The 24340-nt window shown below is 35.6% G+C and overlaps 1 protein-coding gene across 1 annotated transcript in view; it reads left to right on the forward strand.

The window, feature by feature from the left end:
• Positions 1 to 24340, forward strand: part of BRWD3 (bromodomain and WD repeat domain containing 3) — a 155668-nt gene that overhangs the window by 79916 nt on the left and 51412 nt on the right. The window contains exons 18-24 of the mRNA XM_040265636.1: positions 1509 to 1676; positions 4059 to 4242; positions 7564 to 7657; positions 10253 to 10402; positions 12387 to 12463; positions 13044 to 13212; positions 14631 to 14744. Coding sequence (XP_040121570.1) covers positions 1509 to 1676; positions 4059 to 4242; positions 7564 to 7657; positions 10253 to 10402; positions 12387 to 12463; positions 13044 to 13212; positions 14631 to 14744 — 956 coding nt within the window. The remainder of the gene's footprint in view (positions 1 to 1508; positions 1677 to 4058; positions 4243 to 7563; positions 7658 to 10252; positions 10403 to 12386; positions 12464 to 13043; positions 13213 to 14630; positions 14745 to 24340) is intronic.

Here is a 24340-nt window from a genome sequence, read left to right on the forward strand (position 1 = left end):
AGTATTGGAGGATGTTGACGACACAGTGATGAGTGTGATGCATGATGGGAGCATAGTAGAAAAAGACATTAAAAAAACAACCCTTTTGGTTAACGTGTTTCCCTTAGGTATACTGCCTCCATCCCACCCTGACACCAAAATGTCTTGATATGTTAGTTTGTTACTTGTAGGTTTTCTTCCAACTATGAGGCAATGAGTTATTTATTTGCAAATGGAATTTTATATCCTTACTTACAAATTAAGACTTGACCTTTATAGAATGAAATGTTACATATCCTTTTTATATTCTCTCATAAAGATTTATAGAGCAATGAAATGGTGTTAAACATGTGATAATAGTTACTTTATTGATGTCATATTAAATTAAACAAGGAGGAAATGTATGAATATTAAATAGGAGGTAGAGCTGAAAACATATGAATTTTAAAAATCTATATTTTATCATATTTTGTTTCCTGTAAGATCTGATCACTTGGCTACTCTTAACAGATACCATTTACTCTGACTAGAAGACAAGATGAAAAACAGGTCTAAGATGTAGTTAAGAAAGAAAAAGATAATAGAAATAAATAAAATTTTCATTTGGATGTAATAATTGAATTTCATTATAAGAAAAAAAAATTATACTCAAATGTATGAAAAGTGAAAGTGAATGTCACTCAGTCATGTCTGACTCTTTGTGACCCCATGGACTATACAGTCCATGGAATTCTCCAGGCCAGAATACTGGAGTAGGTAAGCCTTTTCCTTCTCCAGGGGATCTCCCCAACCCAGGGATCAAACCAGGCCCTCCTGCATTGCAGGATGGAACCCAGGTCTCCCGAATTGCAGGCGGATGCTTTACCAGCTGAGCCACACGGGAAGCCTATCCCTTCTCCAGGGGAATCTTCCCGACCCAGGAATCAAACCAGGCCCTCCTGCATTGCAGGCGGATTCTTTACCAACTGAGCTATCAGGGAAGCCCTCACATCTGTCTACTGAGATGTTATCAAAGAAACAATATTATAAAGACCGTAATTTTGATTTCTTTCAGAAAGGAAGTTCTCATGAAAGATGCAAAGCATTTTCGGTATTTGCTGTTGAACTTATTAAAACCTTACTCAAATATTTACTCTTAACTTTTAGCTTCAGAGGAGCCTGATGGGCTTCAGTCCATAGAATCACAAAGAGTCAGACATGACTGGGCAAATGAGCATGCACACAACTTTTAGCTTTGAATATTCCAGAGAAAATTCATTCTTAATAATTTAATCACTTTTTTTTTTCCTGTAAGATGAGAAGGTCCTCATCAAAATGTCTAACATTGGGGACGTTGGTTAAGTTAAATACACAAGCTGACATACTTAAAAGCTCTTTAAAAATATTTTGTTTGCTCTATGTTTTATTTTCATTTTAATCCTTTAAAAATTATTTGTCTAGCAACTTATAGATTGACCTTGATTTTACTCTACTTATGGTATACAGAAATGTAAATAATTTTGTGGCGTTATATCTTTGGTCTGATTTAGGTGATGGTGAAGTAGTAGAACAGGTAATTGGGCAACAAACCAATGATCAAGATGAGAGCATTCTTGATGGAATAATCAGGGAGTTACAAAGAGAACAAGATCTGAGGCTAATTAATGAAGGAGATGCTCCACATTTTCCAATTAATAGATCATATTCTTCTAATGGTGGTATGTATACGTTTGTAAAAGATATGATGAATGTACTTTATTTTATCTGTAACAAATAATTACACATGAGGAACATTTTAGGTTTTTAAATAAAAGCAACATTTTGTTAAAGTTTTGATATCAGATACACCAAAGTGCCAGAATCTCATTATCATTTGGGAGTAAAGTAATTTAGCATGTTCTAAGGAATACAGACCATGTATTTTAATATACTATTTTCTTTTAACTTAGTAATATATTTGCAGTCTTATTCTAATAAGCAAGGTGCTATAACAAGTCCAGTCCCTTCTAGGGGAACCAACCTATAAAGTTTTCAAAATTAAAATCACTTTAAATTTTAAAATTACTTTCAGAAATATTTGCCCTCATTTATTGAAAAAGTGGGCTTCCCTGGTGGCTCAGATGGTAAAGAATCAAAACAGCAACATATCATCTGTCTCTCTTGAGTTTACAAAAACACTGGCAGACAACAAGCCCTCTTCTTTTTTTTTTTTTCTTTTTTTTTAGCCCTCTTCTTAGGGAATACAGTTTCTTAATCGACTCTCAAAAGTTTGATCTCATAGTATTATTCTAATCTATTGTAAGTCTTCCTTCACTTTACATGTCACAAGTTTGATCTCATAGTATTATTCTAATATATTGTAGGTCTTCCTTCACTTTACATTAAATATGTTTATGCATCTGAGTTTTGTATAATCTTAGGCTATGTTAGTTTTACTTTTGTTAAGAACTGTTCAACTTTAAAAATGCATCCTCTTATGGGATTTTGGCACATGTTTCTTTTTATGTTTACATAATTGCGGTCATTGATTTGGGTAGTGTAGCGTTTTGGAATCCACAGGAATGTGATCTAAATTTGAGGTGATTCACAGGGTCTTTTACTCACTTTCTGATTTGTTTAGTATCCCATAAAATTAAAATTAAAATATTATTTGTTCATGTCACTTGGAGCACCTAGCTCATATAACTTTCCTTAAACCTGGAATAAGGTAAGACATTGACTGATGATCCTATATGTCCAAGTCTTTTGTTCCTAAGACATAAAACTTTCTTAGAACCCTGATTTAGAGATCAGTAACTTCATTACTAGATTTACATGAATAGATTTGAATGCTGTTAAGCAAAGAGATTCCATTGTCTTCTCTTTGCAGTGTTCATTTGTTTTGAGTTTTTTCTGATGCATACTTTAACAGTTTAGTGTTTCAGTTACCATTTTTGTTTTATTTGCAAATAAAACAAAATAATCAGAAACTTTTGTGGAGGATTAAAAAGAAAAGTAACATTTCTATTACTTATTTCCTTTTTCTTTCCTTCCTTATCAATTTTGAAACTGAAATTTTGATAGTTTTTTAATAATTTTATTTTTTTATTTTATTGTTTTATTTTAAAATCTTTGGCTGCCCTGGATCTTCATTACTGCATGAGGGCTTTTCCCTAGTTGTAGCAAGCAGGGGCTCCTACTCATTGCAGTGCATGGACTTCTCACTGCAGTGGATTCTCTTTGTTGCAGAACACAGCCTCTAGGCCTGCAGGCTTCAGTAGTTGCCACATGTGGGCTCAGTAGCAGTTATAGGCTGTAGAGCATGGACTCAGTAATTGTGCACAGTTTCTCCTCTTCCTTCAGCTATTTTTTTAATAAATGATATTTATGTTATTTATTTATTTATTCTTGGCTGCACTAAGTCTTCATTGCTTTGCTTGAGTTTTCTCTAGTTGCAGCGAGTAGGGGCTACTCTTTGTTGCAGTGTTCAGGCTTCTCATTGCTATGTCTTCTCTTGTTGCAGAGCATGGACTTTAGGCACAAAGGTTTCAGTAAAACTGTGGCCCACAGGCTCAGTAGTCACGGCTTATGGGCTTAGTTGTTCCACAGCATATGGAATCTTCTGGTACCAGGGATAGAACCCATATCCCCTACATTTGCAGGCTAATTCCCAAACACTGGACCACACAGGAAGTCCTATTTTTTTTTCTTCCTATTTTTGAAAAGTTTTTTTGGGTTTTATTCAGAAACCTTTTAATGGACTAAAGGTATAATTTAGATTAAAAAGCTGCTTTCTGAACTAGTACTAATAACATGTATAAATCTACCAAATACATTAAATACAGTTTTTGTATTTACTGAGCATTTAGTAGATGACAGATGTGAAAGTACTTTGAAAAAAATTAAAAGAGCTATAGAGACAATAAACATTTATTGAGTACCTGCTTTATTTATAAAACTATAAAGACCGTAAAGGGGATACAGAAAATATATTAAAGGAACAACAATATTGTCTAGCAGTATTATCTTTGAATCTCATATTTTATTTAGAGCTCTGATCTGGAAAAGTTTGGTGTCTTTCTTTGCTCAGAGCATGGAACATTCCTTTGTTTTTGTTTTAGCTCTGAGAAATCCAGATATGGACATATCTTCTTCCCCAAATATTGGACTGCGACGTAGTGGTCAGATTGAAGGTGTCCGACAAATGCATAACAATGCTCCTAGAAGCCAGATGGCCACTGAACGAGATCTCATGGCATGGAGCAGAAGAGTGGTAGTCAATGAGCTAAATAATGGGGTTAGTAGGTGAGTCAATATGGTAACATTCATAAGAACATTGAGAGTTTTCTTTTTTAGTAAATAAATTAAAATGTACTATGTTAGGCTAATAATTAAGATTTTTTTTTAATTTAGCTGAGTCATGCATTATTTTTTCCACATTCTTCCATTCATTCATTCCATAACAACTATTTAAAGATTATCTTAAATCTTCTTAGCTTGTTACTAAATGGTTTGGGGAATAATGAAAAGTGAAAAACATGATCTCTGTCTTCTTTGAGTTTATAGTCTAGGTTAGAAGATAAGAAAAAAATATTATTAAGTAAGAACATGAGGCCATATTGAGTAAATGTGTCAGTGATACATGGACCCAAAAATTCAACAGTGGTTCTGAGGAAACTGAGAATTGGAACAGTTTGGGAGTACAGTACAGATACATAGTAGAGCCCAGTGCATAGTGTAGTTTTAGAAATATAAGTAGACTTCTTTGGATGAAAGGATTTCATTAGGATGAATTTCAAACTTGAAATCCCTATCTTTATCAGTAAACCTTAACATTTACTATAATAATGACAAATAATGCACAACAACTGGAAATAGATTTGGAAAAGAGAAAGCACATTGACAGAGGACCTATAAAATCCATTTAAATCATGATATCTTCCTAGTAGACCTTTTCACAAGCTGAGCCAACAAGTAGCAAAATTAATTTGGTTTCACCATAATATTTCTTTAGCAGTAATAAGAAAAATGGAGACATGGCTAATTTATGAACTGAATGCTACCCCCTGGCAGTAGAACAATTTAATGTAATTCTCTGCTCAAAGTGTTAAAAGTAGAATTGAAAGCAGGGACTCAGATATTTGTATGCCAATATTTATTTAGCATTATTCATAATACCTGAATGGTAGAAATGATTCAAATATAAGTCAGTGGATGAATAGATAAATAAAATGTTACAGATCTGATACAGTGCCTGAAGTACTATGGATAGAGGTTTGTGACATTGTACAGGAGGTGGTGATCAAAACTATCCACAAGAAAAAGAAATGCAACAAGGCAAAATGGTTGTCTGAGGAGGCAGTAACATACAGCTGAGAAAAGAGACCCAAAAGGCAAAGAAGGAAAGGAAAGATATACCCAGCTGAATGTAGTTCCAGAAAATAGCAAGGAGAGGTAAGAAAGGCTTCCTAAATGATCAATGCAAAGAAATAGAGGAAAACAATAGAATGGAACAGACTAGAAATCTCTTCAAGAAAATTAGATACCAAAGGAACGTTTCATATAAAGATGGGCACAATAAAGGACAGAAACAGTATGGACCTAACAGAAGCAGAAGATATTAAGAAGAGGTGGCAAGATTACACAGAAAAACTATACAAAAAGATCTTAATGACCCATATAACCACAATGGTGTGATCACTCACCTAGAGCCAGACATCTTGGAGTGTAAAGTCAAGTTGGCCTTAGGAAGCATCACTACAGACAAAGCTAGTGGAGGTGATGGAATTCCAGTTGAGCTATTTCAAATCCTAAAAGATGATGTTGTTAAAGTGCTGCACTCAATATGCCAGCAAATTTGGAAAACTCAGCAGTGGCCACAAGACTGGAAAAGTTCAGTCTACATTCCAGTTCCAAAGAAGGGCAATGCCAAAGAATGTCCACACTACCACACAATTGCACTCATTTCACATGCTAGCAAAGTAATGCTCAAAATTCTTCAAGCTAGGTTTCAACAGTACATGAACTGAGAACTTCCAGATGTTCAAGCTGGATTTAGAAAAGGCAGAGGAACCAGAGATCAAATTGCCAACACCCGTTGGATCATAGAAAAAGCAAGAGAATTCCAGAAAAAACACCTACTTCTGCTTCTTTGACTACGCTAAAGCCTTGATTGTGTGGTCACAACAAGCTGTGGAAAATTCTTGAAGAGATGGGAATACCAGACCACCTTACCTACCTCCTATGAAACGTATATGCAGGTCAAGAAGCAACAGTTAGATGCAAACATGAAACAATGGAATGGTTTAAAATTGGCAAAGGAGTACGTCAAGGCTGTATATTGTCACCCTGCTTGTTTAACTTATATGCAGAGTACATCATGTGAAATGCTGGACTGGATGAAGCTCAAACTGGAATCAAGATTGCTAGGGGAAATATCAATAACCTCAGATATGCAGATGACATCACCATTATGGCTGAAAGTGAAGAGGAACTAAAGAGCCTCTTGATGAAAGTGAAAGAAGAGAGTGAAAAAGCTGGCTTAAGCGTTTAAAAAAACTAAGATTGTCATGCCATCGGGTCCCATCACTTCATGGCAAATAGATGGGGAAACAATGGAAACACTGAAACACTTTATCTTCTTGGGCTCTAAAATCACTGCAGATGGTGACTGAGCCATGAAATTAAAAGATGCTTCTTGGAAGAAAAGCTATGATAAACCTAGACAGTGTATTAAAAAAAAGAGACATTACTTTGCTGCCAAAGTCCTTCTAGTCAAAGCTATGGTTTTTCCAGCAGTCCTGTATGGTTTTGAGAGTTGGGCCATAAAAAAGGCTGAGTGCCAAAAAATCGATGCTTTTGAATGTGGTGTTGGAGAAGACTCTTTGAAAGTCCCTTGGACTCCAAGGAGATCAAAGCAGTCAATCCTAAAGGAAATCAGTCCTGAATATGCACTGGAAGGACTGATGCTGAAACTCAGGCTCCAATACTTTGGCCACGTGATGCGAAGAGCTCACTCATTAGAAAAGACCCTGATGCTGGAAAATATTGAAGGCAGGAGGAGAAGGGGACGACAGAGAATGAGATGATTGGATGGCATCACCTTCTCAATGGACATAAGTTTGAGCAAGCTCCAGGAGTTGGTGAAGGACATGGAAGCCTGTCATGCTGCAGTCCATGGGATCCAAAGAGTCAGACATGACTGAGTGACTGAACAACAACAACAGCATACTTCAATGGAATGAAATTCAGCCGTATAAACTTCTCATACTTGCTACATGCTTGAACATCAAAAACATTATGCTAAGTGAAATAAGCGAGACACAAAGGGGCAAATAATGTATAATTCTATTTATATAAAATATCTAAAGTAGACAAATTGATGAGGAGAGATAGAGTTATTGCTTAATGGTTACAAAGTTTACGTTTGGAGTGATAAAAAAAGTTTCAGAAATAGTGATGTTGATTACACAACTTTGTAAATGTCAACAGTACCACTGAATTATACACTTAAAATGGTTAAGATGTCCAGTTTTACATTTAAAAATGTTTTTACTATCTGATTTTAAACCATTTGGTTTGCTTTTTGATGATCTTCTATTACTTTGACCTTCAATTTATTACTAGGGTTCAGGAAGAATGTCGAACTGTAAAAGGTGACATAGAAATCAGTCTTTATACAGTTGAAAAGAAGAAAAAACCATCTTATACTACCCAAAGGGTAAGTTTAGCTACAAAGTACTCTGCAATACACTATTTGCAAATACCAAGTGTTTGAAAGGTGGCCATTATGTATTAAGTGATTATTTTGATAGGTGTCTATATATAAAGAAACTATTTTTTGAACCCCATATTGAGATATGATTATTATTAATAAGGATAAAATGCACAGCATTAGGACTATCCCCTCAAGTCTAGGACGTGGTTATTGTAGGTATAATATATTTGCATTAAAATACCATTTTCATTTGGTTAAAGTAAACCTTAAAATTATTGCCTGGTCACTAATCACAATGTAAAACAAATGCTGAGATACCCTAGGCCAAAGGTTGACCAACTACTGCCCATGGACTAAATCTGGTCTACTGCCTATTCCTATTAATAAAGTTTTATTGGAACACAGCTATACCTATTCATTTATATATTGTCTATGGCTGCTTTCATGCTCTATGGAATTGAGTAGTTACCAGAGAGATCATATCACCTGCAAAGCCATAATATTTATACTCTAACCCTTCACAGAAAAAGTTTGCTCACCCCTGCTATAGGCTTACTTCTGGCCTACCTAAACAGGTGCAAAATCTGATCTATACATTAGGAAGATTAATATATACCAGTAGAAACTTGTAAGCAGGGAGTAAGAGCCTGTACTCCATTAGGTATATAGTAAACCCCTTACCACTTCTCAAGTGGCTCAGTAGGCCAGTCCAGGTTCGATGCAGGGTATAGGATCCTTGGGGCTGGTGTACTGGAATGACCCAGAGGGATAGTATGGGGAGGGAGGTGGGAGGGAGGTTCAGGATGGGGAACACGTGTACACCTGTGGCAGATTCATGTTGATATATGGCAAAACCAATACAATATTGTAAAGTAATTAGCCTCCAATTAAAATAAATAAATTTAAATTAAAAAAAAATCCACCTTCCAATGCAGGAGACATGGGTTCCATCCCTGGGTTGGAAATATCCCCTGGAGAAGGGCATGGGTATCCATTCCAGTATTCTTGCCTGGGAAATCCATGGACAAAGAAACCTGGTGGTCCAGAGCCCATGGGGTCACAAAGAGTTGGACACAACTTAACAACTGAACAACAACAGGAAAACCCCTTACTAGTTCTTAGAGGTTGAACAAACTAGGCACATAGAAATATGTAGTTTTGTTCCCAGATCTAATAAATGTAACTCCTAAAGAGTATGATAAATAAGGAAGTCTAGGTTGATTTTAATTTTTTTAAACAAATATAGGGGATGGATGCTGAATTTTAAATGTCTTTCAGTATCAATAAACACAGTTTTAGGTAGTGTATTACTATCTCTAAATGTTCTTAGATCATTTTGATACCCATTTTCTTAATTTCTATTCAGATTTTTTTAGCTTATTTAATGTTCTCTGATAAGATTATTTTCTTAGAGATTATGAATAACTCATATCCATGATTTATATTCTTTTTTCCTGCTAAGCTGATTTATCAGACATCAGACTTGTCTTAAGACTAATAAACAGGGGAGTTGACTCTGTAAGCATTTTTATTTATATGGAAAATGAGAAACATTTACACATAAGATAAAGACCTGGCCCTTGATACTGATTTATAAGAACTTTAAAATTGTTTACTTCTGATGACATATTAGGATTATAGGTTTGACATATGATATATCAATAATAATATTTTATACTTGTAAAGTTTAGAATAAAACAGTTTTTATGTTTTGTTGTAAAAAATTACATTTTTACTTTGACTTGTTTACTGAATTTGGTTTTTATAGAACTAAAGAAATACATGTTATATTAAGAATTATATATATAGATATGATATAGACAGCTGGCTTTATCCTATAATAATTTGTAGACAATATGGTATATGTAAATTCTGGGCAAATTCTTGTAGCTTAGAGTTTCAGCACTGTCTAATTTGATCACAATGTTTTCAAAATAGGAAAGTAATCAATATTAATGGAAATGGGTTAAATATATAGAAATGAAATATATTTTATATAAAAATGTAGTATAAAAGTATATCTTGGGTTTTCTTTTGAGTATTCATTCCTGTCTTTCACCTTCACCCTTACTCTTCAGTTCAGTTCAGTTCAGTCACTCACTTGTGTCCGACTCTTTGCGACCCCATGAATCGCAGCACACCAGGCCTCCCTGTCCATCACCAACTCCCAGAGTTCACTCAGACTCACGTCCATCGAGTCAGTGATGCCATCCAGCCATCTCATCTTCTGTCGTCCCCTTCTCCTCCTGCCCCCAATCCCTCCCAGCATCAGAGTCTTTTCCAGTGAGTCAACTCTTCACATGAGGTGGCCAAAGTACTGGAGTTTCAGCCTTAGCATCATTCCTTCCAAAGAAATCTCAGGGCTGGTCTCCTTCAGAATAGACTGGTTGGATCTCCTTGCAGTCCAAGGGACTCTCAAGAGTCTTCTCCAACAGCACAGTTCAAAAGCATCAATTCTTTGGCACTCAGCCTTCTTCACAGTCCAACTCTCACATCCATACATGACCACTGCCCAATTGATTTGCTTTATATATATTCTTTTGTGCATATTCATTGAGCTTTTAACTTTTTAAAATTTGTTTTCCTTCTGTTTTACAGAGTGATTATCAGCCTAGCTATGGGCGGTCTTTGAGAAGGACACAACGCAAACGACAGCATACTTACCAAACACGATCCAACATAGAGCATAATTCACGAGCATCATGTCAAAATTCAGGTGTACAGGAAGACTCAGATAGCTCCTCAGAGGTTAGATATCTGCTATTATTTGTTTAGTGTAATTTTTTGTTTCCCAATTAATATCATCATTTTGGATTTACTTTTTGTTGTTTTTGCTTTGTCAGTATTGCTTTTTCAATTAGATTTAATAACATGATACCATCAATAAAGTCAATATCTGAGATCTTGTAAAATCACAAAGAAGTTAATGAATATCTGATACCTAGATTCCTTTTCAAAGTGCTTTGTATCTATGGAAGGCTGAAGATCTACACATCACAAAAGAAACAGGAATTTGATAAAATCTGGATTTACTTTTAAGGGTCACCTTAATAGAAAATTATTGAAATAACTTTCTTATAAGAGGATTATTCATTAATAAGGCATTTAGTAGGCAAATTAAGCATTATATTGAATTCCTTTAGGTATCTTCTCTTATTTGTACCTAAGATATTATCTTGGTTGAGGGTATCAAACATGCCAGGAAAAGTTTGACTTCAGGACAGTGAGAAAAGAGAGTGAGAGCAAATCTGCCTAAAAATGAAAAAAAAAGTAAATATTAACAGAGATAACTAGCTATACAGTCCCAGAACTTGTTCACTGGGTAATCATAAAATACATGTTTTCTGTTATTGTTGACTTTACTCATCATGGAGATTACTAAGTAATGATTTTTCTCAGACCTAACCCTTTTCATGGTAATGGAATAAAGACCGTAGCAGTTCTTTTTTTCACGTTCCTCTCTTTTTCAGTCCTTTGCTTTTGTTCTTTTAAACAACTGTAATTGTTAAATGAACAATGAAGGCTTCATTATGTACTGACAATATATGGTACCCCCATTCTTCTCCCAGCATTCACAGTTCTTTAATTCTTATCAATGATATGCTTCCTTCTTTACCCCTGTTCATGAAAATCTTGATCTGAAAAGAATGATCACTTAATCAGGAATTGATATTGTCTTTTTAAAATAATAATTTTGGTTGTGCTTTAAAAAGGTTTCCTGGTCTTAATAAATATTTATAATAGAAATGCTTTTTTTCCCAAAAAAATAATCCCTGAGATATGAGGCAATTGGTAAGAGTATATATACAATAAAATAGGCAATGTGATACTGTCTAAACTGGTGATTGTATATAGAAGGGTGTTATCTACTTCCTCTACTTTGGTATGTTTGAGATCATATATAATAAAAGGCTTATTAACTTTTTTATAGAAAGTAATTATACTAACTTGGTAGAGGCATATAGGAGAAGGCAATGGCACCCCACTCCAGTACTCTTGCCTGGAAAATCCCATGTACAGAGGAGCCTGCTGGGCTGCAGTCCATAGGGTCACCAAGAGTCAGACGTGACTGAGCGACTTCACTTTCACTTTTCACTTTCATGCATTGGAGAAGGAAATGGCAACCCACTCCAGTGTTCTTGCCTGGAGAATCCCAGGGACGGGGGAGCCTGGTGGGCTTCCATCCGTCTATGGGGTCACACAGAGTCGGACACGACTGGAACGTCTTAGCAGCAGTAGCAGAGGCATATAAGTATTTTTATCTTTTTTATATAGAATTATTTTTAATTATGGCTTTCTATAAGAAAAGAATCTGAGTAAGAATATATTTTCATATGCATACAAACATATGCTTATATGTATATATAAAACTGAATCACTGTGTTGTATACCTGAAACTAACACAACCTTGTAAATCAGCTATACTTAAATTGAAAAAAAAATTTTTAACAAAATTTAAGAGAGTTATATTTAGGATTCTTAAGGAATCTACTGAATCTTTGAAATAATAATAGATGCCTCATATCAATAAGATAATAGATGCTAGAAATCTTTAAATACTTGGTAGGCTTATTTGTAAGTTATATAGAATAATGATTATGTACATTTTAACCAGAACTTTTTTTTTGGAGCGAGGAATACAAAAAGTTTTATGAAACAAATAGTACATGCTAATTAATAATATACTAGTTAATAATAACTGTATATCTCAATTGCTGGCTCTTTCTTCCAGGAAGATGAAACAGTTGGCACAAGTGATGCTTCTATAGAGGATCCTGTTATTGAATGGCAAAGTGAAAGTTCCTCCAGGTAGTTTTTAATGGTTTTGATTTGGTCAAAATTATATGATGGTTTTACTGTGAAATTATGTATGTTCTTATAGAAATTTGGTAAATCCAGTTAAAATAGTGTTTTAAAGAGTACTAGGTTGGAAGCCCAGAGATCTGTTGTGTTATCCTGGCTCTACCAATATCTTTTTGCGCATGGAATTTAGTTCCCTCATCCCTAAAGTAAGATTCTTTGTAAATGCAATGTTCAACATCTTGGCAGGCTATCTGTATTTATTTCAGGGTTAAAACAACTATATTTAAGCATTTCTAGGGATAAGGAACATCTTTATTTAAAGAAGTTTTTGTGGTTTGGACAGGAATTTTGAATTTTAAATACTGTTATGGGAAATTAAGCATTATACTTTATCCAAAAATCATTTCGTTAAAATCACTTAGGTAATGGTCAAAATTCTATATTGATTTATTTTGTCTTTGGTTAGAACAAAATCAAACGATGTCATTTATAATACTGTTTGATTACAAAATAATCATCTTTCAATCACGAGGCAAAACTATTCCTTTTCAAAACTTACGTATTCATGATTTTGATTTATTTACAGTGATTCATCAAGTGAATATTCTGATTGGACAGCAGATGCTGGAATAAATTTGCAACCTCCAAAAAGGCAAACGAGGCAGGCAACACAGAAAATATGCAGCAGCTCTGAGGAGGAAAATTTGAAGTCACTTGAAGAAAGGCAGAAGAAACCTAAACAGACTAGAAAGAAGGTTTGTGAGTTTACAAGTTTTTTTTTTTTTTTTGCTTGTTGATTTTTGTCTTTGATATTTGAATATTTGGGCTTCCCTAGTGGCTCATATAGGCTTCTCTGGTAGCTCAGCTGGTAAAGAGTCTACCTCCAATGCAGGAGACCCCAGTTAATTCCTGAGTCGGAAAGATCCCCTGGAGAAGGGATAGGCTACCCACTCCAATATTCCTGGGATTCCCTGGTGGCTCAGATGGTAAAGAATCTACCTACACTGCAGAAAACCTTGGTTCAGTCCCTGGTTTGGGAAGATCCCCTGAAGGAGGGCATGGCTGCTCACTCCAGTATTCTTGCCTGGAGAATCCACATAGACAGAGGAGCCTGGTAGGCTACAGTCCATGGGGTCACAAAGAGTCAAACTAAGCACACAGCACAGTGGCCCAGATGGTAAAGAATCTGCCTGCAGTTCAGAAGACCAGGGTTTGATCCCTGGGTCGGAAAGATACCCTGGAGAAGGGAATGGCTACCCACTCCAGTATGCTTGCCTGGAGAATTCCATGGACAGAAGAGCCTCTTGGACCCCAGTCCATGTGGTCACAAAAAGTTGGGCATGACTGAGCAACTAACACTTTCACTTTCTTTCACTTAAATATTTAGCAATAACACTTCACTTTTCTCTAAAAATAATACCCCACTTTAGAAACTAAGTAAAATTGTATATAATGACTTTGAAATGGAAAGACCTTTTGAAATTTTTAAAAAGTAGAGACTAGAATATTTTCATTATTTTCATTATTAAATTAAAACATATTAAGTTTGTTAAAATGTAGTAGAATTTTAAATAAGCTACTATATAGTATGAAAGGATTATTCTTGTCAATGTTATGAGTAATACATTTCTATACATTGTTGACTTGTAAAATGGAAGGATGTTGTAAATCCTGTAGGGCTCTTATATTTCTTTGTGTTTTTATTTCACCCCAGTGATGGATTTTTCTCCACTATAATTTCATTTGAATGATATAAAACTTAATTCATGTAATTCTTTGAATACTAATTTAAATATGTATTCTGTGTGCATGCTGTAACTTCTTGCTTTAGTGGACAGAATTATCTTCTTGATGGTCACCATTTTCTTGGCAATAAGTTATTGTGTTACTTGTGTTTGAATTTATATGATATACTAGGGGCATGAAGAGTAACATTTATGGTTTTTAGATAGTATATAGTGTCATATTATCTGTCAACCAAAATTGAGCAACAGGTTATTCATTTGACTGTTTATTGGTATAAAAGTTGCACATAATTAATTGGTAATTAAAATGTTTAAAATGTATATATTTTGTTTTATTATAACCTGATTTTTTTTTAACATTTTCTACTTGCGATTTTTCCTGTAACTGTTATATATTAAAATTTATATATTTGTGAACTCTATTTTAGAAAGGTGGACTAGTTTCTATGGCAGGAGAGCCCAATGAAGAATGGTTTGCCCCTCAGTGGATCTTGGATACCATACCACGGCGTTCACCATTTGTCCCACAGATGGGAGATGAGGTAATTGTTTCCTATTGTAACATTTTTCTCTTGTAATCTCAAGAGCACTCACTTTAATCAGTCTTAGGTTATTTATATTCTCAATTCTATTATAGTTATATGTATGCCATCTTAAGTGTGCTGCTCGATTATATATTTCTTGTGTACAGTGACTGAACCTTACTAATTTTTGTGTCCTTTGTACGACCTGACACAGAGTCTTTAATTTCGTGTATGCTCAATGAACATTGAGATAAATTGATTGGCTTGTGATACCATGAACATAATTGTCTTTGTTTTTATCTTAATTGCCACATAGTTGAATTGAGTGGTATCTTGAATCCTAATCAAGTCCTAATATTGTTTTTATAATATGTGTTTATTTTTTATTGAAGGGTAGTTATTTTACAGAATTGTATTGATTTCTGCCAAATATTAACATGAATCAGCCATAGGTATACATATATCGTATACATATATCCCCTCCCTCTTGAACCTCCTTCCCATCTCCCTCCCCACCCCACCCCACCCCTCTACGTTGTTACAGAACCCTGGTTTGAGTTCCCTGAGTCATACAGCAAATTCCCACTGGGTATCATTTTTACAGATGGTAATAATAAGCTTCCATGTTACTGTCTCCATACAGTCCACCCTCTCCTTCCCCTACACCATGTCCATAAGTCTCCATCGCTGCCCTGCAAATAATTTCATCAGTACTATCTTTCTAGATTTCATAAATATATCTTTGTATATGATATTTGCTTTTCTCTATCTGACTTACTTCACTTTGTATAACAGGTTCATCCTAGGTTCATCTACCTTATTAGAACTGACTCAGATTCTTTCCTTTTTATAGTTGAGTAATATTCCATTGTACATATGTACCACAGGTTCTTTATCCATTCATATGTCAATGGACATCTAGGTTGCTTCCAAGTTCTAACTATTGTAAATAGTGCTGCAGTGAACATTGGGGTTTATGTGTTTTTTTTCAGTTTTGGTTTCCTTAGGGTATATGCATAGTAGTCGTATTGCTGCCTCATATGGTAGTTTTATTCCTAGATTTTAAAGGAACTTCCATCCTGTTCTCCATAGTGGCTGTACCAGTTTGCATTCCCACCAACAGTGTAAGAGGGTTCCCTCTTCTCCACACCCTCTCCAGCACTTGTTGTTTGTAGACTTTTTGATGATGGCCATTCTGATCAGTGTGAGGTGATATCCCTTTATAGTTCTGATTTACATTTCTCTAATAATGAGCAATGTTGAGCATCTTTTTATGTGTTTGTTATCCATCTGTATTTGTGCTTTGGAGAAATATCTGTTTAGGTCTTTTGCCCACTTTTTGATTGGATTGTTTTTCTGGTATTGAGTTGTATGAGCTGCTTATATGTTTTGGAAATTAATCATTTGTCAGTTGTTTCATTTGCTATTATTTTCTCCCATTCTTAGTGTTGCCTTTTCACCTTGTTTATATTTTCTTTTGCTATGCAAAATCTTTTAAGTTTAATTAGTTGCCACTTGTTTATTTTTGTTTTTTATTTCCATTACTCTGGAGGTGAGTCATAGAAGACCTTGCTGTGATTTATGTCATAGAGAGTTCTGCCTATGTTTTCCTCTAAGAGTTTAGTCATTTCTGGTCTTACATTTAAGTCTTTAATCCATTTTGAATTTGTCTTTGTGTATGGTGTTAAGACGTGTTCTAACTTCACTCTTTTACAAATAGCTGTCCAGTTTTCCCAGCACCACTTACTGAAGAGGCTATCTTTGTCCCATTGTATGTTCATGCCTCCTTTGTCAAAAATAAGGTACCCATAGGTGCATGGGCTTATCTCTGGGCTTTCTATCTTTTTCTATTGGTCTGTATTTCTGTTTTTGTGCCAGTACTGTACTGTCTTGATGGCTGTAGCTTTGGGGTAGTGTCTGAAGTAAGGAAGGTTGATTCCTCCAGCTCCATTCTTCTTTTTCAAGATTGCTTTGGCTGTTCAGGATCCTTTGTGTTTCCATATGAATTGTGAGGGTTTTTTTTTTGTTGTTCTAGGTCTGTAAAAAATGCCATTGGTAATTTGATAGGGATCACACTGAATCTGTAGATTGCATTTGGTACTATAGTCATTTTCACAATATTGATTCTTCCATCCCAGAAACATGGAGTATCTCTCCATCTGTTTATGTTGTCTTTGATTTCTTTCATCAGTGTCTTATAGTTTTCAGTATACAGTTCTTTTGTCTCCTTAGGTAGGTTTATTCCTAGATATTTTATTCTTTTTGTTCCAGTGCTGAATGAGATTGATTCCTTAATTTTTCTTTCTGATTTTTCATTGTCAGTGTGTTTTGAATCCTAATCAAGTCCTAATATTTTTTTTTAAAGAAGCTGATAGTCAACCTGATAGAAAATATTATAGCAGATAATCACCCCTTTTGGTGCTCAGGAGAATGTCATTTCACAAACAAGGCCTTCCTACTGAACCAGTGATTGAGTAACAGCCATATTTATGATTGGTCAGTCAAAAATTGATTTAAATTCTGTACAGTGACAAAATTTGATTTTCTTGTAAAAATTATGGTAGCATTATTATATTTTGAGCCCTAGATGACTTGTATGGTTTCTGATACATTGACCAATCATTCATTTTTGAATCATTAAATGTTTACCCACAGTTTTCAACTTAAGACAGATAGTAGGAATGCAATATTATCATTGTAACAAAGAAGGAGCAAAACCTTGGAAATGGTTCTAAATGTCTTGGGCCATATAACAATTTCACCAAACATTTCTATAATTGTCCTTTATAGGTACTTTGAGAGACAGCTGTGGAGTAACCTTACAATTAAGCTATTACTTGCTGCCTATGTTTTGATTTTATTAAAATGTCTCCTTGTCTAAGTGTGTTTTTTTTTTATATGTGTTGGACTTTTGAGCAAATATTTGTGTGGTTATTTTAGTAAAACATGCTCTGAAGGAATGTTGTATGAAAAAAAATTAGAAGAACATTTTAGGGGCATATCCAAAATCAAGTTTCTTGTATTTATTGCCTTTTATATGGGAGCTTAAGAGAAATCTTTTTGAATTAATCTTAGAACAGAATAAGGATCTGTATACTCTGTGATCTGAGACTCCTTTCTCTTTTATAGGAATGCATTTACCTTTCCTTCTATTTTATTAAACTTAGCACATGCTTATATGTTTCAAGATTAACGTGTGTCAGGTAATGACAGTTGTTCAGGTAATCAGAAAGGTGTATAAGTGAATCAGACAATGAAATGTGTGAATTAAAGAATATTTTTAAAGAACTCATAAAGGCAGAAATATACTTTTTATATAATCATTCTCTTAATGACAGCATTACTTTTTAAATGTTAAGTCTTCATTATTTTGCCTGAAATATTCCTACCCACACATCATTACCTCTCAAAGTGCTCATTTTTCAAGGTTTAACTTAAATACCAACTTCTTCTGTGTGTTATCCCTACTTGCCATTTGCTTCCACTCGTTCTTCATGAACTTTTCCATCTAAATTATTTCTCTCATGATACATATTACTTTCTGCCATGCATTGTATATCTACACATCTGTCCATATCCTTGAGGGAAAAGATTTTATTTTGATTATGTGCCCTGTACATACATATTTGTTCAATATTTGTTGAGTACAGAAATAAATAATAAAGGGTAACTAAATAACATGCTTATCATGTTATTGGTAAGTGTAATCGATTTTTTTCTTAACCACTGTGGTTGTGTTTATGTGTGCATGTGTGTTAGTCATTCAGTTGTGTCTCTCTCTTTGTGATGACTATAGCCTTCCAGACTCTTCTTTCCATGGAATTCTCCAGGCAAGAATATTGGAGTAGGTAGCCATTCCCTTCTCCAGGGCATCTTCCTGACCCAGGGATTGAACCTGAGTTCTGGCACTGTAGGCAGATTCTTTACCATCTGATCCACCAGGGAAGCCCCTGTGTTTGTATACTAATTTTAAACCTTTAAAAATTTTATCTGTATTTTTAACTATTAGAAATTCTGACTTAGACAGTGTTGATAGATATATATCAGAGTATTTTAGAAATCTCTGTAGTATGTTATTTTTTGTGTTACTTTCTTCTATTTATCTCTACCACCACTTTAAAATTATTGTAGAAAACATGTTTTTTTTATTTTTTAAAAATTTTTATTGGAGTATAGTTAATTTACAATGTTGTGTTAGCTTCAAGTGTACAGCAAAGTGAATCAGTTATACATATATCCACTTCTTTGTCAGATTCTTTTTACATATAGGTTATTACAGAGTACTGAGTAGTATTTCCTGTGCTATGCAGCAGGTTCTTATTAGTTATCTATATTATATATAGTATATGTATATGTCAGTCCTGATCTCCCAATTTATCCATTTCCTCCTTATCCCTGATAACCATAAGTTTGTTTTCTGTATCTGTGACTTTACTTCTGTTTTGTAAATAAGTTCATTTGTATCTTTTTTAGATTCCACAAATAAGTGATATGATATTTGCCTTTCTGTTTGACTTACTTCACTGAGTATAATCTCTAGGTTCATACATGTTGCTGCAAATGGTGTTATTTCATTCTTTTTTATAAATGATTAGTATTCCATTGGATATATGTACCACATCTTCTTAATCCATTCCACTGTTGATGGGCGTTTAGTTTGCTTCCATGTTCTGGCTATTGTAAATTGTGCTGCAGTGATCATTGAGGCTCATGAAACATAAGATTTTGACCAATTTTTGACTAATTATTTAACCTATCTGTGCCCTAGTTTCCTCAACTGTACAATGGGGATAAAAGGTATCTACCTTATAGGGTTCTGAGAAGGATTAAATTAATGGATATTTGTAAGGCATTTAGGATAATACCTGAGGCATGGTTCTCTGTCTCTTGTTACTGTTATTAATCTTTAAAACACACCTGGCAGCAGAATGTTCTCTTCATTTGACAGGTGAGCATGTGAAAGACCAGAGTCACATGGCCTATAAAGGTAGCACGAACAGCAATCAGGTCTCCTGACTTTTTCCTTGTCCCTCGAGTTGCCTCTGTGTAATGATTGTGAGGTGTTTGGAGTAATAATAAATCAATGGAGTGGGAAAAAATCCTCCAAAATGGGTCTGCTGTTAAGGAGTAGCTACATGTACAAGAAGGGGAGAACTACTTATCTATTCTACATGCAAGCTGATCTTTAGCTTCTCAGGTAAAGAGTGCCCCCAGGGGTATTTGAGGACCAATACTGTGCAAGGCCATTCACTCTGGCATTGTTCTACCCTGGTGGGCACATGCTTGGGACAATAAGCTGTATCCAGGGTGGCACTCACTTGTGAAATGTTTGCTGATTGTTTAGTCAGATCTAGTGTTCCTAGCTTTAAAAGAAACTAAGACTTTTGTGGTTGGGAGGTGATTCAAACTTGTCAGTAGGGTGTGAGGTTGAAAAAAGAATTATTGTGGGAAAGAAACTTTTTTAATGAATCTATATGATAGTGAATGCTGTCTTAAGGAGGCGAAGGGTTTTACCAAACACTTGGATTAATTTTTCTTTCATACTATGCCAGTTCTGATGTTAATTTTTGAAAAAGAACAATTTTAATTGGGAAATTACTGTATTTAGCAGTAGACTGTGGTATATATACACACAGACAGGCTTCCCTGGTGGCTCAGATGGTAAAAAATTCTGCGTACAGTGCAGGAGACCCTGGTTCAATCCCTGGGTTGGAAAGATCCCCTGGAGAAGGGAATAGCTACCCACACTAGTATTCTTTTTTTAAAAATAATTTTTAATTGGGGAATAATTACTTTACAATATTATGGTGGTTTTTGCTGTACAATGACATGAATCAGCCACAGGTGCACATGTGTCCCACCATCCTGAATTCCCCTCCCACCTTCCTTCCCACCCTATCCCTCTGGATTGTCCCAGAGCACCAGCTTTGAGTGCTCTGCTTCAAGAATCAAACATGCACTGGTCAATATTGTAATATACATGTTTCAATGCTATTCTATCATATCATCCCACCCTCACCTTCTCCCATATAGTCCAAAAGTCTGTTCTTTACATCTCTGTCTCTTTTGCTGCCTAGCATATAGGATTGTTTTAACCATCTTTCTAAATTCTATATATGTATGTTAATATACTGTATTGGTGTTTCTCTATCTGACTTACTTCACTCTGTATAATAGGCTCCAGTCTCATCCACCTCATTAGAACTGACTCAAATGTGTTATTTTTTATAGCTGAGTAATATTCTATTGTGTATATGTATGTAAAACTTCCTTATCCATTCGTCTGCTGATGGACATCTAGTTTGCTTTCCATGTCCTAGCTATTGTAAATATTGCTGCAATGAACATTGGGGTTTGTATGTCTCTTTCAGTTCTGGTTTCCTTGATGTGTATGCCCAGCAGTGGGATTGCTGGGTCATATGGCAATTCTATTTCCAGTTTTTTAAGGACTCTCCATACTGTTCTCTATATTGGCTGTGCCACTTTGCATTCTCACCAACAGTGTAAGAGGGGTTCCCTTTTCTCCACACCCTCTCCAGCATTTATTGTTTATAGACTTTTTGATGGTGGCCATTCTGACCAGCATGAGATGATACCTCATTGTGGTTTTGATTTACATTTCTCTAATAATGAGTGATGTTGAGCATCTTTTCATGTGTTTATTAGACATCTGTATGTCTTGTTTGGAGAAATGCCTGTTTAGGTCATTTTCCCACTTTTTGATTGGGCTGTTTGTTTTTCTGGTATTAAACTGCATGAACTGCTTGTATATTTTGGAGATTAATTCTTTGTCAGTTGTTTCTTTTACTATTTGTCCCATCCTGAAGGCTGTCTTTTCACCTTGCTTATGGTTTCCTTTGTTGTGAAAAAGCTTTTAAGTTTAATTAGGTCCCATTTGTTTATTTTTGTTTTTATTTCCATTATGCTGGGAGGTGGGTCATACAGGATCTTGCTGTGATTTATATCAGAGAATGTTCTGCCTATTTTTTCCTCTAGGAGTTTTATAATTTCTGGCCTTACATTTAGATCTTTACTCCATTTTGAGTTTATTTTTGTGTATGGTGTAGGACAGTGTTCTAATTTCATTCTTTTATACAAGGTTGACCAGTTTTCCCAGCACCACTTGTTAAAGAGATTGTCTTTTCTGCATTGTATGTTTTCCCCTCCTTTGTCGAAGATAAGGTGTCCATAGGTGCACTGATTTTTCTCTGGGCTTTCTATTTTGTTCCATTGATCTATAGTCCTGCCTTTGTGCCAGTACCATACTGTCTTGATGATTGTATGTTTGTCATATAGTCTGAAGTCGAGAAGCTTGATTCTTCCAGTTCCATTCTTTTTTCTCAAGATTGCTTTGGCTATTCAAAGTTGTTTGTGTTTCCATACAAATTGTGAAATTATTTGTTGTAGTTCTGTGAAAAATACTATTGGTAGCTTGATAGCAATTGCATTGAACCTATAGATTGCTCTGTATAGTATATTCATTTTCACTATATTGGTTCTTCCAATCCACAAACATGGTATATTTCTCCATCTATTAGTGTCATCTTTGATTTCCTTCATTTCTTTATTTCATCGTCTTTTGTTTATTTCAGTTCAGTTCAGTTCAGTCGCTCAGTCGTGTCCGACTCTTTGCAACCCCATGAATTGCAGCACGCCAGGCCTCCCTGTCTATCACCAACTCCCGGAGTTCACTCAGACTCACGTCCATCGAGTCAGTGATGCCATCCAGCCATCTCATCCTCTGTCGTCCCCTTCTCCTCCTGCCCCCAATCCCTCCCAGCATCCGAGTCTTTTCCAATGAGGTGGCCAAAGTACTGGAGTTTCATCTTTAGCATCATTCCTTCCAAAGAAATCCCAGGGCTGATCTCCTTCAGAATGGACTGCTTGGATCTCCTTGCAGTGCAAGGGACTCTCAAGAGTCTTCTCCAACACCACAGTTCAAAAGCATCAATTCTTCGGCACTCAGCCTTCTTCACAGTCCAACTCTCACATCCATACATGACCACTGGGAAAACCATAGCTTTGACTAGATGGATCTTAGTCAGTAAAGTAATATCTCTGCTTTTGAATATGCTATCTAGGTTGGTCATAACTTTTCTTGCAAGGAGTAAGCGTCTTTTAATTTCATGGCTGCACTCACCATCTGCAGTGATTTTGGAGCCCCAAAAATAAAATCTGACACTGTTTCCACTGTTTCCCCATCTATTTCCCATGAAGTGATGGGACCAGATGCCATGATCTTCATTTTCTGAATGTTGAGCTTTAAGCCACCTTTTTCACTCTCCTCTTTCACTTTCACCAAGAGGCTTTTTAGCTCCTCTTCACTTTCTGCCATAAGGGTGGTGTCATCTGCATATCTGAGGTTATTGATACTTCTCCCAGCAATTTTGATTCCAGCTTCTGTTTCTTCTAGCCCAGCGTTTTTCATGATGTACTCTGCATATAAGTTAAATAAGCAGGGTGACAATATGCAGCCTTGATGTACTCCTTTTCCTATTTGGAACCAGTCTGTTGTTCCATGTCCAGTTCTAACTGTTGCTTCCTGACCTGCATACAGATTTCTCAAGAGGCAGGTCAGGTGGTCTGGTATTCCCATCTCTCTCAGAATTTTCCACAGTTTATTGTGATCCACACAGTCAAAAGCTTTGGCATAGTCAATAAAGCAGAAATAGATGTTTTTCTGGAACTCTCTTTCTTTTTCCATGATCCAGCAGATATTGGCAATTTGATCTCTGGTTCCTCTGCCTTTTCTAAAACCAGCTTGAAGATCAGGAAGTTCACGGTTCATGTATAGGTACCTAAGTATTTTATTCTTTTTGTTGCAGTGGTGAATGGGACTGTTTCCTTTTCTCTTTCTATTTTTTCCACTCTAGTATTCTTGCCTGGAGCATTCCATGGACAGAGGAGCCTGATCCCATGGCTGCAGACCATGAGATCGCAAAGAGTTGGACACATCTGAATGACTAAGAAAAACACACACATATACTTTATATATATATTTATATATATATATATATGTATATATATATATATACACACACACTTCCTAGGTGGCTCAGTGGTAAAGAACTCCCCCTGTGTCAGTGCAGAAGACAAAAGAGACACAGGTTCAGTCCCCAAGTTGGGAAGATTCCTTGGAGGAAAAAATGGCAACCTACTCCAGTATTCTTGCCAGGAAGATTGCATGGAGAGAGAAGCCTGGTGGGCTACAGTCCATGGGGTGGCAAAGGAATCAGACAAGACTTAGCAACTAAACAGCAACAACAAATGTGTATGTTCACACACATACATAGGCTCACTATTAAGATGTTGATGTTTTAGATGTCAATTATAGTTTGAAATATATTATTTAAAAATATGACTGCTTTTGTGTACATTTGTCATTAGTCTGTTTCTTCAGAAATTTGTGGAGGAGAACTGTGTTTTTGGGCTTCCCCGAAAGCTCAGTTGGTAAAGAATCCACCTGCAATGCAGGAGACCGCAGTTCAATTCCTGAGTCGGGAAGATCCCCTGGAGAAGGGATAGGCTACCCACTCCAGTATTCTTGGGCTTCTCTGGTGGCTCAGCTGGTAAAGAATCTACCTGAAATGCAGGAGACCTGGGTTCAATCCCTG

Source organism: Oryx dammah, unplaced genomic scaffold, assembly GCF_014754425.2.
Source record: "Oryx dammah isolate SB20612 unplaced genomic scaffold, SCBI_Odam_1.1 HiC_scaffold_23, whole genome shotgun sequence".
In the NCBI taxonomy this organism is placed as follows: domain Eukaryota; kingdom Metazoa; phylum Chordata; class Mammalia; order Artiodactyla; family Bovidae; genus Oryx; species Oryx dammah.